The sequence below is a fragment of the Cryptotermes secundus genome, unplaced genomic scaffold, assembly GCF_002891405.2.
Source record: "Cryptotermes secundus unplaced genomic scaffold, Csec_1.0 scaffold146, whole genome shotgun sequence".
NCBI classification, from domain to species: domain Eukaryota; kingdom Metazoa; phylum Arthropoda; class Insecta; order Blattodea; family Kalotermitidae; genus Cryptotermes; species Cryptotermes secundus.
This window is the reverse complement of record NW_019733838.1, coordinates 37,817-56,225: the sequence shown is the minus strand read 5'-3', so window position 1 is coordinate 56,225 and position 18,409 is coordinate 37,817. Positions and strand designations below refer to the sequence as shown.

Here is an 18,409-nt window from a genome sequence, read left to right as displayed (position 1 = left end):
TACAAGTTTGTAATATCACCTGAAACTCTGGCCAGTTACTTTTAATTTGTACAACTGTACTTGGGGGGGGGGGCATTAAAGTAAACCTGGGATGGTTAGAGCATGTTTGCACTTCATTTAGTTTATGTTTCTTTGTTCCTTATTCATTTAGTAGTCTATTCATCCATAACCCTTTGCTATGCCTAACACAGCAGGTTGGACTAAAATTAAATATCTCTTTTAGACTCAGTGGAAAAAAAAAACATAGTACATAAAGGATATCCAAGTTAAGTGGACTGATGATGTTGGGATATATTGAATTTAACTGGCTTGGCAAAGGGTTTAATTGTTAATTCATAGTGTATATATGATTGTTGATTTTACAAGTTATGACTCCATTTATCACAGTCAAATATTGTTCTTGGCCTGCTAATAGCACAAAACTCCACTGTAATACCACAACAAGTCTCATGATTTGCTACAGCCCTGGCTCTTCCCCACACATTTCTCCTGTCACAGTTTGGTCTGGTTGTAAATATGTTGGCCACAAGTGTTTTTTATTCATGATAGTTAGAAAAGAAAGAAGAACACAAGTGAGTGCAGTGACCAGTGTGGGGGATAGAAGAGCTTGCATTAGGTCTAGTTCATCCTCATTCATTGCAAATTTTAAGCGATTATTCAAAATTGAGTGCATATTTTTGGATATATGAAGGATCATTCTACTGTTTTACTGCCTATATATTTTATCCACATCCTCTGAGGAAGCACTACATGAAATACTGAAAGACCAATAATATCAGGTCATAAGATAAATATCATACAAACCTCCATTAAAAAATTTGCACATTCTACAGTTCACTACAGTGCACACTAAGTCTTCTTAGTCTGTTGTGTCTTCACCAGTCGTTACCTGATGATGGATGCTAACAATGTCATCTGCTTCCGTGCTCACATTCTTACCTGCTGGCGACTGTCTCGCAACTAACTCCAACTCTCAACACTCAACCAACTATCCAGTTCATAACATCTTGGCATGGACCGCACACATAGTTCCTCTCTTGCTTGCTTGTGAAGCCATTACTAAGTAACAGCTGCTGTGTAGCTACTTCTTGTGCAGTTGTTGCCTATCAACAAGTCTACAAGTCACAGTACATAAAGGTTTGGTCATCAGTGTACTCAACTGAATAACATATCATCTGATAGTAGAAATCATACATCATGATGAAACTGTCAGAAATCAGCAGCCCCAACTAGGTAAACCACCCTTTAATGTCATGTATAATAGCTAACACAACAAACTCAAAATTCTCTCAACATATTCTAGAAATGGGACACTCATGACCCCTTTACAAACACTTCCCACAACAAAACACAAAGGGCATTACATGAACACCACAGAGGGGGGATACATGTGTGTGTGTATATATATATATAGTGACTGGACACAGTGTATGGATTGATAATTACAATTAATGGACACTTATAATTCATACTTAGAAACAATTATAACTCTCTCTATAATTTACACACTCTGTAAAGTACTAAAACATTCTGTTTGTAGATATGATGTGAAGGTTGGTCAACAGTGTACCCAATGAAATAACATATTTTCCGGTCTGGTTTCCGGACAATGGATCTGTGAAATTATGTATCTATCTATCTATATTAGATATCATATATTGCCAACATCAAACTGTCAGAAAATAATAGCCTCTGCTAGGTAAATCACTTCTTGTATTTCAGATAGATCTATTAGTGACACTCTAGCCATATCAATAGACAGATTGTTTCCTTCAAGTGAACACATTGCACTACATCAGTTCTCATTTTCAAAGGCACTGATCCTACTACATCAGGAAATATAATTGCATCCATAACTCACATAATAATATACCTGTATATTTCTTAAAACTTAGTACACTACAAACAAAATATAGTTTTAATATCATCTTCAAGGATTCACATTATACTTTGTCAACACATTGGGTCTTGTCTTCAAAGATGTACATTTTATTCCATCAGGAAGTAAAATGTCACCCTTAATCCCAGTATTATTTAATCACCAAAGACTTCATTCATATCAACTGCAGCCACTCACAAAGACTGAAACACCAGAAAGATTTCCAAGTATCCAAGGAAAAGCTGGTGCACAATTTGAAGTTAATAATTTAACTGGAATTGACTGAAGGGCTGTTTAGGAATCTGACTGGATAATTAAGGCTGTGCATTACATAGCTTTGTAAAAAACATCTAAACTAATTAGTAAACACATTTTGGATAAAAAATCTGATTTTGTCATCGTGTCTTTTGAAATGAAATTCCAATCCATTATTATTTTAACAATTTTTTTATATATTTCCACATTTTGACAAATTCTGTGCTTGCTTCATATTATTGATATCATTATTTTATTTATTTATTAAAACCGTCACAACACAACAATATTAAGGTCATGCCTAGTTATATATATATATATATATATGTGCATGTGATAACCATTCATGGTACAAACCTATTGTGAGTGTAATAAAAAATAAACAAGTTTTTGTAATGTAGGTTTGTATGATCATCTTATGAATTCTAAAGCAACCAACTCAGAATTAAATCTCATATAAAAGGAAAATAATATATTTTACTTGTTACCTTTTTGTACTAGTTCAATATATTACATATACACAAACCAGATATACTAGCTGGGACTTTGATATTAATGTACACCTAGCAAAATACGTAAAAAGGGATATGCTTACAATTGTTTAAAAATGGAAGATAAAACTTAGCACTGTTTCTAAAATACTTTTGTTTGTGGATATATTGTATCGCCAAAAAGCACTAAGGAAGATCAGAATGAAACAACACATCATAGGTGTACAAAGAGGAGGAGTGGTATATTATGAGGTTCACAGAAGAAATGAGCGATGTTTCTGCATTTCTGATCAAAAATTGAGAATGCTGCTACAAAAGTGTCCAAGATATTAATCAAGGAAGATTCATGTAATGATTCCTTCAAAGTGATAAGAAGTGATGGCTAACTGATCCGAAATGTTACACTAGCATCCCGTTCTCCCAGAACAATTCAGAAACTGGACATTTGCACTGAGGAAATGTTACCACAGTCACTTGCATGTTAGGTAATATATATTAAAATCTGAAGCTTTTTTGTTACTAAACATCAACAATCAGCATTCAGGTTCTTGCTTTCCTTGCCCTTCACTCAGAGCTAGAAATCCAAATGGATCATAAATGAAAATGTCAAATAAATGATCTTTGGGAAAACCAGGAATTAATTGAAGAGAACAAATCGAAGAGAACAGAAAAGGGGCGGACACAATAAGAGGAGTGCGTAGAAGGGGAGGCAGAAGTAGGGAAACGCTTTTGTCAGAGGATGACTTATCCTGGCAGAAGTGTTGCTGGGTGGTTGTGGTGGTGGCGGCGGTTGTTGTGTTTGTGGTGATAATGAACAACTAGAAGCTGGCTTATGATTCCCTGGAAACATATAAAAAGAAGTATATTTTATGTTGCACATTTGCATATTAATGAAATCTGTTCTTCTAGAAATGCAGTCCTTCAGGCAGTTGTGATCTAATTGTGCAACCCTAGGTTCAATAAAACACAATTTCAGTATAAATGAATTAGTTACATCATGAAGGAAAATGAATAATAAACTATATATGACTATACTTCTAAATATGTTATGTTTTTATTCATATGTGCTAAGAAGCTAAGAACTGAAAAGCATTCTTATGTTGATACACCATCAGTGTTGTATCAGTAGTTTTCATACTTTTCTCTAATAAAATAAAATGTGCTGTGTAAAGTAAATTTCAGTTCTATTGACTGTCCATAACCATCAGAATTCAGTGAATTTAAGTGCTATGGAGTGGGTTAAATGAAATTTCCAATTAAATACAAAAATATCCTCACCGGCTCATTTACAAGTTAGGGAACTTTAGACTGTTTCCTGTACACTAAATTGGAATACTGTGTGACTGTAAACCATCATCATTATGAAAATGAGTAATGACCATATGCACCACAAGCTGACCAGATAAGTGAGCAATAGCAGAACACAGCATTGATGAGAAGCATCAGATAAACCTCAAGACATGATAGTGCTACAGTACAGGCCAGGTTGACAGGACCATAGACTGCTTAGTGAAGAAGGCCCCTGAGATCCAGCTATGCCCTGACAGCTTCAGCATGAAAACAGGATTCATTTTAAGCCATTCACATTACCTTGCCACAAATATTATTATATAAGGGATGACATTAAAAATTTGTAACAAAGGATGAAGGATGAACAACATGGATTATGATGAATCAAAGCAAGACTCCAGTTATCATTCCCTCAATGGTCCCCATTGTAACAGGGCACCACTGACCATTTGACTCCACTTGCTTTTCTCCTAGTAGTTCATGCTGGGACAGGGTACCATTGACTATCTGAGTCCATCCACTGTTTTTTAGGCTAATGGCATACTCTGCAAATGTAAATACATGTTTCTGGAACAATCATCACACCAACCTCTGATGATGGAGATGGGGCCATTCTTTGAAATATCAGACCCTAATTCCATATTCACATAGTTGGTCACTGAAGAAGACTGTCTTGCATACAATTTCCATGAAAGCTTCACATCTTATGTAAATAATTTTACTTCTTAAGTTCATAATAAACAGAATTATCTGTACACAGGAATACACAGAAACTTATCTACGTTACAAAGAGTACCAGAAGATAGAAGTTATATTCATGATTGTGTTCTAAGTTGTTCCAGTGATGAGTCTCTCGTGGTTCAGAATGTTTGAATAAGTTGAAAATTGGAAAACTTTCCTTGTCTGGGAAGATTTAGTTACATCTTATTTCATGCAATGTTAATTATATTTTTCTTTTATTATTAATTATATGATAAAATGACCTACTAAGACAAAATATTTTTATAGATACAAGAAATCAACCTGGCTCAAGGCAGTTTGAAATGCTGTTCATTCATCAGTAATCTGTCAGACGACAGGTCCACAGTCTCTTCCAAAACAGTTCCTCCACTTGATGCGATCTAAAGCCTTCTCCTTCAAATGAAATGAAATGCTGTATAGTGTATAAAAAAATGTGCTTTTAGTAACCCTTCCAACCTACAGCTGCCTGTAGTTTAACAGAACTCTTTCAGTTATAGGTACTTGAAAGAAAGATACAAAGTAAGTTATGTCAGATGTGGTAAGGAGAATGATCTTGCAGACTTACGTCACTGCTAGATGCTACCTTACCCAAATAATACATGTCTAGTTGCTAATATGTGACAATATAAACAATTGTATATAATGTTATAAATAAGCAAAAATTATGTTTGTTTTGATACAAATGTTTTCCAAGAGTGAACACCTGGTTATTGAAAAAATATTTTTGCATGGTGTGAAATAACTTCAAAAAATTCTTGACATGATTTCGAAACCAGAAAACAGTATTGTCTAAATTGAATCTGAGCTCCGTATTGTGCACATTGCCCAAACATTCAAATTTGGTAGCCCAAATAGAGTGAGTTAGAACATGCTGTAAAAGAGAGTAATAGAATACTTTCTTGGGGATAAAGATCACATAAATTATTAAATGTTTACTTAACCTATGAGGTGACCTACAAATTACGATGGGGTACCCAAAAGAAACCGAACTCATTTTTTTGTGGGCAGAGCTTTTGTAGTACCGCGTTTTGCCGCTATGAGCGCATAGAGCTAACATTCCTGAGTCAATAAGCCGACTACCGTTGCTTCAGAAGGTAAGGACTAGTTTCGGCAGAGTTTATAGTGACAACTGTTTTGTGTGATCGTCATTTTTGCAATGGCTGATTTTCGTGAACAGCGTGCGGCGGTGAAATTCTGCTTTTTGCTCGGGAAAAGTGGAACAGAAACTCTTGAAATGTTAAAAACGGCGTACAATGACGATGCTATGGGGAAAACTCAAGTGTTTGAGTGGTTTTCCCGTTTCAAAAATGGTGAAATGTCAATTGATGACAAACCTCGTTCTGGTCGTCCTTCCACGGCCCGAACACATGAAAATGTTGAAAAAATTCGTGAAATCATCAAGGAAGATCGACGACGGACCATTGAAGAAATTGTGGAGCTGTCGGGAGTGACTTGGAGCTCAGCGGCCAGATTTGTGGCAGTCGGGTGACTGGTTTTTCCATCATGACAATGCCCCTGCTCACACAGCCCTGTCTGTACGACAATTCTTGACCAAAAATGGTATGACCCCTGTTCCTCACCCTCCATACTCACCCGACCTTGCCCCGTGCGACTTTTTTTTTTGTTTCCTCGAATGAAAAGAGACATGAAAGGAAAAAACGACGGAGGCGCTGTCAAGCATCTCAAAAGATGAATTTAGACAATGTTTTGAAAAATGGAATAAAAGACTAGACAAGTGTATTAGTGTAAGTGGAGAGTACTTTGAAGGGGATTGAAGGTTTGTGCTTAAAATTTGAATAAATAAGTTTAAAAAAAATAAGTTCGGTTTCTTTTGGGTACCCCCTCGTATATTTAGAAATATGCAAGTATATTACTAGGTATATTAAGAAGTTAATTCTTATAATGCCAGAAACAGATTAGAGTAATGGTAGAAGACATCATTGATCACAGTAAATTCATATCTGACATATCTGTCAGTTTGTGTTGATAAAATTATATATACCCTTATTATTATTGCTTTTTTTTATTGCTAGTGGGGTGGGACTAAGTCCCTTGTACTCAGGCCACTTTTGGCCTATTGTACCAGCCCCAGATGATAGGTGAGGGTGATTGTGGAGCAATTGGTGGAATGAAGATTGGCAGGGGAAGCCAAAGTGTTCAGAGAAAACCTGCCCCAGTGCACTTTGTCCACCACAAATCCCACTTGACCAGACCTGGAATCGAACCCAGGCCACTACGGTGGGAAGCCAGTGACTAACCGCTTGAGCTATGGCACAGCCTATATATACCCTTAGTGCTACAAGTAAATATCTGTTTTGATGGTGGCAGAAAGTATGTCTCACACTATTAATAGGAGCCAGACTAGTTCAGTAGATAAAATTACCTGCCATAGTTTGGATGATGGCTGTGATCTGATTTGCTTTTCATTAACACATCCAGACTTGCTCTTGGGCTCACCCATCATTTTATCCTGCACAGAAGCATTACTTTCTTCCTCTGCTGCTGAGGTTAAGAATATTTGAAATTTCATCTCTTCTCTTCCATGCATCTTCATGGTGTGATGTTAATGTCTTCTTTTACCAAAATAATTGCAGTTAGTTTTAATATATCACATATAGCCGTAGCCTAGGTTTTATACTAGTACTGTAATGTTTCAGAAACTTGTTTCCAAAATGTTTTGGAATCAGCATGGAACATTTCTGATCGATAATGTCCGAAGTATTAAAACTAGGATGCACTTTTGTAATAATTGTAACACGTTACAATATATATACATATTCATGAATTACAATGAAAATTGAAGTCAATATCACTTTTGCCTATACAGATGCTGGTACTGAAAGGGTCAAGGGGTTTCATTACTGATGTTTTATTTGGAGGAAGGAAGGTGAAGCACAGAGAAGAAAGCTGATGGATAGTTCATAATATATATTTGTGGTACATATCAGGATTGACAGCCATTAGTATTAATTTATAAAACAGTGGTACAACTGAAGTAGAAACAGTCATAAATACCCATTTTTGAGACTGTGGTAATAGTATACAGAACTTGCACTGATTTTGTTGTTTTTATGTTATGTTATCTTAAATTCCTGTAGTTTACTAGTGTTTTATTTAGCATGCCATTTGTACTGTTGAATATTATTCATGTTATTCATTATTTGATGTATTTCTCATCTGATTTAATCAATTGTTATTTCATTTGTTACACTGCAGTTAATGATGTCTTAAAACAAATTTTATATTCTTTTATTCTTACAGATAGGCTTAGTTATTTTATTTCCACTTGTACAACTTTTTTCAAATTATACATATATATGTTCCCTTACAGTTTCGTGAAAATGCATTTTAATTTGAAATGGAACATATTTTCACATAACAAAGACAGATTTCAGATATGGTATATGAAGCCTCTTAAGCATTTTCCATAACATTATATTTCAGAGAACCTGATGGGGCAGCCCCTGTAGAGGTGGTGTCAAAAGTATCCTTCAAACACAGCAGAAGAGGTGAAGAAAATTCAAAGGATGATGTTTGTCCTTGGGACTTAGCCACAAATATGCCAACTGTTTCATCTGAGGTCTCATCACATTCTGAGGGTGACAGAAAAAAGAGAAGCAGTATGTCTGCTGCAACAGCATCCTCTTCAATGTGTGAAGATTTATATCCCTGGGATTCAGCATCAAATCAACCTTTGTCCTTGTCAGAACCAAGAACTTCACGCAAGAATTCTATGCAGATAGATTCTGGTAGCTCATCCTCTGACATTAGTGTTGCTGTAACAGAGGTTTCTGATAGGCTGAAGAAGTCCTGTGGCCTAGGACAGCCATGTCCATTTGGTGCTTCAGCTGTGGAACCTGAGAAGAATGTTCGCATGTCATCTGAGGAGCGTGTTATTGCTAGGATCCAGACAGTCAGAAAGTACTCCACAGCTTCCATCATTGGCTTAGGCTTGTCAGAATCACGCAGATCATCTGTAACAACAAAGCTTCCTGGAAGTACTAGGCCTTCAGTGTCTTCCTCAGAGGACTTTGCTTTAGGAACACCTGCACAACGCTCCTTTGATTTACCAGGTGCCACAACTGTGTGTTCAGAGACGCAGGACAGGACCAGTAAGAACAGTGATGACCCATGTTCGAGAACTTATAAAAAACCTCGTAAGAGATCTTCAGTGTCTGTGACCCCCCTCATAAGTGTAAGTTCAGCTGTGGATGATACCGGTGAAGAAACTTGTACCAGTGAGACATTGCAGGACCCACTTCATATGACAGAAGTTGAGGAAGTTGCTCCTAGTCATGCAAGTGGTAATGGTGATAAGGCATTACATACAGAGTGTGTAGTGGCCTCATGGGAAGAACATGTTGATTCTCAGGACAGGAAAATCAACGAAATATGTCCATGGGAAGATGAGTAAGTACAGATTGATATCCAGTATACAGTCAGTATATATTTTCACCCTCAGTTCCCTAGGTATATTGATAAACATTTTATTATTAATAATGTAAATTTGAACTACTTACTATCTGCAGATGATCAGTTATGGTGACATTAGAATGTGACTTTGGAAGGATTTATTATACTAAATAACAAGGGATTAAAACATATTGTTATTATAGTTACAGAAGAGCACCCTTAATATCAAGGGCTGGCAGAAAATACTAATATAGGAATCCTCTGTGTCATAGACTGTCTGATTCCAGAAAAAGTCATTCCCTTTTAGAAGAAACACAAATACAACTCAGAATGGAACCATTTAGGAGAAACAGTAAAGATAAGAGGCTTGTTGCAAGAAAGCGCCATAAAATTTCTGCATACTCAGGCTGTAATATCGTTGCTAATTCCAGACAGTGCAGTAAAAAAGCAGTTTTATGTAGCAATGAAGAAGTTCTTAACAATCTTGACAGACAAACTAAAATAAGTGCAGAACTAATTCTACAAGAATATAGGCCTTCTGCAAAAATATACTTCCCAGTGGAGTTCAGGTCATATTTAAATCCTAGTAGGGCATAATAATGAGGTGAATAATACAGGGAGATTGGAAAGTCACACTCGTCAAACTAAAAGTTGTTATAAATTGTATTGCAGTTAATATAATTATATCTCCTACCACTAGATGGTACTGTAGGAGTACTAACAACGAGTAGAAACACCATCTGTCCTGTATCGGTAATACGACGTCTGCAGTATAGCTTTGTTTATTGCATGACAGACATGTCGTTTTTCCAAGAACAATGAGTTTTCATGGAACTGATCAAGCTAAGGGTGTATAGTTTGTTGGTTTAATATTATATTAGAAGTTATGGATGTGTTAGCATACATATTAGGCATCTATTAACCAGTGTGACAAGATCAATTGCACACAGAGGTAAGCAACTTACAGTCAAAAAGCCCTCCATATAAACACCCATAATATCAAGGCCTTGGGTATATATTTTCATTCTTGTAAAATCAGGTCTTGTGTACAGGAAGTTGCTAATACTGATATATGTGTGTGTGAGTGTGTGTGTGTGTGTGTGCGTGCGTGCGTGCGTTCGCATGCGCGCACACAATTTTATTATTTTTGTTTGGTTTAAAATTCACATATGTAGCTAACTAATGTCTTTATTCTTTCCTTCAGGGAGAGCTGTAAAGTGGATACACCATTTGTGAAGACGTATGCAACACTGGGATACCTCTGAAAGGTTAAATTAATGGAAATGCCAGTCATTGAACATATGTTACAACTGTGTTCTATCATTTAAATGTAGGCAACCATTTAATTTTCATTGATGATCCTCAATTTTATATTATGTGTGATGTTGGGGTAAATGCGTTTGGTATGCACTGTACAATAGTTTTTTTTTTCTATGGGAAAAGAATGTTGCAGTGTGTGTCCAATGTAACATGATCAGAATGCACTAATTAAACATTAGAAATTAAGTTTTAACCTTTTGCTGCCAGAATTTTTAAGTAATGGAAATTCCTTTTAAGACAGTTTATTCCTTCCAAATATTTATAACCAATTTTTCAGTTGCTACATTATTGCACTGTATGAAATTCTGTCATTTTCATCAGGAAGAAATGTACACTGGCTTATCATTTTAGAATATTCTTTTGATAAGCAAAAGTGAATTGCCATTAATGTAAGTGCAATAATGTGTTGGCATGCATATTTAAGTAATAATAAAATTATGGTACCCATGTAGTACAAATATATACGAGTATATATATATTTATTTATTTATTTATTTATTTATTTATGATTTATTTTAATAAGGTAAAAGGTAAAGGTGCTTGTTTAAGAAGCCATGAAGACCCATAGGATTGTGAGACCTCAAGGCTCCCACGTCTTACAGCTGATCAGTCCACAGATGGCGGTAAGCTTGTTAGCCTTACACGCCAGTGACCCTTTACCCCAAGGAAGATTGCTGGTACTCATTTCTTTTAGAGGCTGAACCTACCTCAGGACCATAGTGTGACTGGAAGCATTAGGTCAATTGGAAAATCCAGTGACCTCATGGGAATCAAACCCATAACCTTGCAAATAAAAAATGTTACAGAAAGTTAAAAATAAGAATTCAGTAGTACGATATGACTTGGTGGGTATATAATTCAATGTGTAAAAAAGTTTGTGGGAATCAAGTTTGAAGAATATTGTAGCAGAAATTTGCACATACCAAATAAAAATATTAATTCTTGAGCTTAATTAATGCATGATTAGTTGAACGAATGTCTGTAAATTGGGAAGTTATTCGTACTTTCTTTTCAACTTATGTTCCATGAATATGGTGAAGAATTCAAACGTTCATAACAAATATGAATGTATTTCGGTTTGCATGAGAAACTAACTGAAAATTAACATATTTTAACTGTCATGCAAGACATACTAACTGTGTAATGAGTATACTTGGGATTAGCAGTGAAAGGATTAAAATCCAATTAAAATGACTTTATTATGTAAAGCATGTACATGAAAACATATAACTGAATGATGAATTTTGATAACAAAAGCAACATAAGGGTACAACTAATATTTGCTCTTGCAGTAGGTTGATGGAGTCATTCTGATACTCTCATTATCCAGTGGAGGGTGATCATGACACTTTAAGGTTCAAACTGGAAGCAGTTATCTGATTCACATACCTCCAGAATACAAGGCAGATGTCTTGATTTTCACTGCTCTACTTTTGACCACTATTAAGGATACTCAGAACTGTGTAATATATGTGCAAGACCTGTCATATATGTCAGAAGTTTGTACAGTAATTGAAGCTTCTGAAATATGGTGGATGAATTCAATAGCAGAAGTTTCAGTTTCCGGTTATAAACAGATTTAAAGGCTTTGCAAATTAATAGTATTACAAATAGGATTTCATACATCTGAAATAAATGTTCGTATATGTTGAAGGTATGGAAGAAAGTTGAATCAGACAGTCCTGAAGTAGCGTTCATGAGGAAAACGAATGTTAGAAATTCCTTGAAATGTTAATTCTCCATGGGATATTTTAATGGGAATGGAACAGGCCATTGAAGTACTTCAAGTTGTTGATCATCATGATGATGACAACGGCAAAGGCAATGGTGACATCGATGACAATAATGATGTTTAGGTTGTCATATATAGCCCATATGTTCTTACTTAAGATTTCCCTTGAACACAGTTGGTCTGAATTATATAGTAGAAACGGTTAAGTGGACAAAATACAAATAGTGAATTGAATTATGAAAATTGAATACAAATAGCAAAAAATTCAGAAACTGAGGACCGTAAATTATGATTTTCTGTATATAGAATGCAATAAATATTGTAAGATATTCACTGACCAACTTAGTAACATATCCATTTGTTCATTGATTGACTCATGGACTCACCCATCTAGTCTTTCAGTCACTGCTAAATTAAAATTGCACTGAGGTATTATTGGCATTCAGTGAAGTCAAGAGTACTCTGCAGCTGAATGGCCAGACATTTCCAGCTCATAACTTATCAAGCTGATGATCAGCTAAAGAGAACAGTGAGCTATATTCACTATTCTATTATGTTTCTGGACATCTGTGTATACTTGTAAGCAAATTGTTCATATATTACTAAAAGTTCCACGTATTTTCTTATTGTTTAATAGTCCTGAAAGACAGCAAACATTCTCTTTGTCCTGAAATCTGTATCATGAACATTATGAAACTTTAAAACTTAAAAAATATCAAGTGTCAGTCCATTAATAACTTAAAATGTATCAACTGTATGTCCATATATTTCTCCACTTTCATATGTATTAATTTGCTTTTTTTGGTTCAGTATTTACAGTATCATAAAACAGATTCTGTGTTTCTATAGTTAATTTCTTCTAGTGTTTGATTTATTAAGCAATTTTCTATTAATAATCTCTCTCACTGATTATATTTTAGAAGTTCTGCAAGTTCTTCTCTGAATTTCTTTGACTTTCAGTGCTGTTCATCATTCCACCATTGCTCCATACTCATCTTCACTACCCCCAATAGTAGTGTGATAGCCTTGACCAGGCAGCATATTATCACAACCTCAATCTTTATGTTGGGAGCCTCATCTCTTACCCATCACTTGATAGGTTACAGAGGAAGAAAGGTTTTACATATCTTAAAGAATAATTTAAAATCCTTACCACGAAATGGTCAGAATTGAATCTCCTGAAAATTATATATATATAATGATATAAGTTAAAAGAAAGTAAATTATAATCATTAAATTTATAAAGGATTTCACTTGAGGTATTTTCATTAATTTTATTGTGATAGAACAAATATAAGGCATATATATGTGTTTTATAATAAATAGCAACAAATTCAGTTTTGTTATAAACTGTGCATTATGCACACAATTATTAGTTCTATTTTCAGCATTCATAGAAAGAATCAATAGTATGAAGTAATGTTCTGAAAACTATTCCTAAAACAAGACTATGTAACACACAAATGACTAATAAGTTATTATTATTGTGTACATATGCAATACTTATCTGAGAAATTCACATAGTTTAACTGAGCTTTGTTTCCGGACTGAAATTCACGGACAAATAAAGTGAACCACCTTCAGACAAGCTGTAAGACTGTAGAATAATTGCACTGTAATTATTCTTTGACATTATCCATTGTGGATGGTGTAGTAAGCATATTGTTATGTTAGGAATTGACATACTTCTCTTGTTAGATGATTGGTTATGATTATACTGAAAGGTGTATTATATTGCTGTTCCTTTAAGATAGTGGTGGTGAAATTCAACCTTACTCCTCTGAAAACCAACATTATGATCTAGTGATTAGCATACAGGATCAGTATTGAATAGTTTCAGGTTTGTTCCTCATCGATGTTACTACTATGTAAAAAAATTAAATATGTGTCACTATGATTAATAATATTTATGAAGTTCAGCAACCCTTTTATTTTTCAGTACAAAGAATTTCAGACAATATTTATTGAATATTGCATGTATTAGATAAAAACTACAAATTCTAATTTTCAATATAAGAGGCTGAAATTGTTTATTGAACTTGGTCAATTGTAAATTAGTCCCAGTTTATGAAAGTAGCTTGTGTTCAGCAATAATGTCTTAGCAACTATTGTTTATTAATGGGAACAAGTTCTGAGATATGGGGGAATATCCTTGTTGCTGGCATAACATGCAGCTTTCTTTTACTGCAAATTGAATAGATCCATGAAGAGAGATACTTAAAATTGTGTAGAGAATTTGATTAAATGGCCCTTCTTCAGTACTTGTGTTTGTCATGTATAGATATCACTAGCTGAACACATCAGAGACTCTAGTGCTACCAGAGATTGAGAGCTGACAAATCTGAGCCCTTGCCATTGCCTCACCCTGGTTGGGAATAGGTTGTCTCTTTTGAGTCTGCCAACAAACAGTGCAATACTCATCTTTGGAGTAATTAATCTGAAGCCAGTATTGACTTGGAGTATCTGGAATATCTTATGTGCTACACTTTATCATGATAGAACTGACAGTATTCCAGAAAAGCATTAAACTGTTCAATACAAAATTATTTTTTACCTAAAAATTGGCTTCTTATGTATTTCAGTAATATCTGATAATATCTAATGTTAAATCGCAAACATTCTGAGTTATCAAGCAGTGGAGGATTTTGTTTTTCATTGACACTGTTAAATACCTAAAAAATTCTGAACTTAAGACATGGACATTTGGAAGAGACTTGTTCCCATTCATAGCATCATAAATACAAAGAGACTTGGCTATGAATAAAATGACTAGAACAGTATATTCTAAAATGTTTTAAGAAACTTTTCAGCCATGACAAACAGTGAAGGAACTTCATCCTGGAAAATGGCAAATATATGGTAAAAGTAAAATGTAATACGATGATGATGATAATAATAACAAAGAAATTAAATAGCCCTTTGTTAAGATCCTTCATGTAACCATTGTTCAATTATAAACTGATATCAATGATCTTTATTATTACATTGTAACATTAAGCTGAGATACTTAACAGTAATATTTCACAAAGAAAAAAATACCAAGTTCTGAAGCTTCATACCACTAATGCAGTTACTGCATTAATAACTGAATATAGATTACATAACATGTTGTTCTTTCTCTCTTTTTACAAGACTGGAGAAACAGTTCTAGCAGATAATCAGTAGTTTTTGTCTTCATTTACTAACAAACACTTCTTAGAATATGCCATTTTTTGCTTACATACCACATGTTTAGGATCATCCTACATGGTACTTAATGAGTTATAAGGTATTATTTTGGGATAATGTAGCTTTGTGATTTATCTTTTTGATAGCAAATTATTTTTAACAATAGTTATCATAGTGAAACCCATAACTCAAGAAATTTAACTGTGGAATCCCAAGAAACCTCTTTCAAAACCTTGTGCTTCTAAAAAATATAGGTGGGGAATGACTGAAATAAGATATTAATGGAAGTCTGTTATTGGCATTTATGAAACTTTACACAAAATAGTATTCACCAAAGATTAACAGGTAAATTTCTAGTCTGTTAAAACATATCTTGTTTGAATCTTTTATGAAGTAACAGAAAACGCTATGGACAGTACTACTTTAGTTTCTGTTTTGGACAGTAGTTAGTGTATCAGAGGAAGTTGGTTATATAATTAATAAATACTTCTTTTTTACTATTAAGTAAGGGAAAAGAACATCCTGTTCTGTCTTCATTTGTGTCCTCTTCATACTTATGCTTTTTGTATTGGGATGGAGTTCCATAGAATCTTTCTTGGCTATAATAAAAAATGTCTTAAGTAACACCCGTTAAATGCAAGTGCTTTCAGAGATATGGTGAAGTACATAAAAATGGCAGAGACATAAATTACTTTATACCCTTTATAGGAACTGTATTATTACTTAAAATTAATAATGAATTTCTGATACATGATTTTTGACTGTGTGAACAGATTAATTATAATAACAATTAGCTCAATTAATGCAGTTATCTTTTGCAAATCCAGCAGTTTCAACTTAGTGAATAGCACATACTAATAATAAATGTTCTAATCATGTAAATGCTAATATTCACATAATTACTATGTGTCCATATGTGTGAATGTCTATATAATATTATGCATACTCAGCTAGATGTGTTAAATGTGGATTTATCATTGTCAGAATGGGTTATTACTATTAAGCTTAGTGTTTATAGCAACTTTGTGAAACTGCTGGCTTCATCAACTAATTTTGAACCGTTTGTTGCTGCAAGACAGTTCAGCCAGTGAAACTGATCTATGATGACTTTTAGCAACGTACTGTGCTATCTGGCTCATCACAAACAAATATTATCAGATGTTATAAGGTAATAAATTTTCATACAGTTAATCATACTGCACAAAATCATAAATTGTTATATAGATTTCTGGGTGATAATTTGCATCAGTACAGAAAAAAGAAATTGATTTATTGGCTGCAGACTACTTCTGTTGTCAAGAATTGATGTGATGAGTAAAGGAGACTATTGAGGTCAGGCTGAATCCAAGTCATTTTAATACAAATGACATTTCCTTCTGAATTGTTCATGAAACCCAGTTGTTAGCATCCTTTAGCAATCCAGACACTTTGATTGCCACATTCGGTCATAACTTCAGAAATTAATCTAGTTAATCTATAAGATCTTGTGAGATGGGTGACTCATTCTGTTTGCATCTCTCTTTATGGCTAATTACTGAGCAATGATAACTGAGTTTTTTGCTTTCACAACATATTTCAGCCAATTTTGAGTCCACAAGGATCAAACCTTGAGCCATTGTTCTTGATACAAAGGCCTTCTTCTAACAATAAACACAGTATCAGGACACGAAATATTTCCTGATTACATTAGATTATTTAATTATGTTAAAAGTGTTGGTTTCTAAGTGAAAATGTTGTATTTTCTCTCTCATAAATAATTGGTTTACTGCTAATTAATTGATTCTAAATCTGGATAAAACAAAAGAAATGTGACAAATAATTCAAAACAGAATCTTGTAAGTAGTGGGAAAAATTAGAAACAAATAGAGAAGACTCTAAATTCAAATCTTTAGGCTTACAAAGTGAAAGCTACCTATACTGAAAGACACATATAGAATATATGATTTCTAAGCTAAGTGAAGTGTGTTATGCAATTAGGTCAATACATCATATTAGCAATAATGATATAATGAAATAATTTATTTCCCTTATTTTCACTTTACTATGAAGTATTGACTAATTCTGAAGGTAATTCACCTGACAGTATAAGGATATTTGCCTTACGAAGAATTGTGATTACAGTTAGTGCCAAATCTTATACTTCACATCACACTATATTTAAGAAAACTGAGATTTTACCTCTTCGATATACATAAATGATTTCATGAGTGCAATCTGTTGTAAAATAGGGAACATTTTCAAACAGATTCATCACCACACAGTGTTAATAGGAAAAGTAAGAATCATCTTCATAAACCAATTGCCAACTTCATTTTCTCACAGAAAAGTGCATTTTGTATGGGAAAAAATTTATCATTATTTACAAAATGCACAATTTAACGTTTCATTAAAACAATACTTAAATACTTTTATCCTATTGATAAATATTTAATTTTAGTAATTTATAATCTATGGTAAGCTTTTTGTTTAATGTAGTTATCTCATAATTATATCTCTAATGTTATGGGATAAAGAGTCAAGTGAATCAGAATCAGTTTTTAGGAGAAGGTACAAATTTAAGACAATCTAATGGAAAGATCCATGATGTACTTATATCATTCTGACCAGATGCTGATTTAGCCCTCGTTTCCCAAACACCACAAACATAATACTTGTGTGTTCTACATTTATATGTATTTTATGACTTTCTCATCCAGCAGTCTTATCAAACATGCTGTTCTGGTGGTAACACTCAAAACCTGTATTTTGGAGGTTCTTGGTTCAAATATTGGTTGGCGCTCTTGCTATCCTCAGTCCTTCCAAACAAATGGCTGGACAGTACCTCAAAAAAGGCCATGACCGCTTCCATCATAATATTTTGTAATTCATCATTCATGTGTTATGCTACCATTTGACATTACATAGTCTACAATGTTGAAAGGGTCATAAAAAATCCCACTATAAAAGAAAACAACAGTCATCTGACAAATTCTGGATCTATAGAATATATGTGTATGTTTATGTATGTATGATTGTGGAAAGAAATATTGTTTCCAAAATGTTATAAATTTATTTCAATGTAATACACTTGATCACCCAAAAAGACTTGATTGCATAATTTACTCTGTCCAAATTTCTGTT

General features: G+C 34.0%; 1 protein-coding gene across 3 annotated transcripts in view; it reads left to right on the top strand.

The window, feature by feature from the left end:
* Window positions 1–10,859, top strand: part of LOC111868217 — a 127,800-nt gene extending 116,941 nt beyond the window's left edge. For all 3 annotated transcript variants that reach the window (XM_023858666.2, XM_033752957.1, XM_033752958.1), the window contains 2 exons: window positions 8,101–9,066; window positions 10,274–10,859. In XM_023858666.2, coding sequence (XP_023714434.1) covers window positions 8,101–9,066; window positions 10,274–10,334 — 1,027 coding nt within the window. In that variant the 3' untranslated portion in view covers window positions 10,335–10,859. The remainder of the gene's footprint in view (window positions 1–8,100; window positions 9,067–10,273) is intronic.
* Window positions 10,860–18,409: the final 7,550 nt, after the last annotated feature.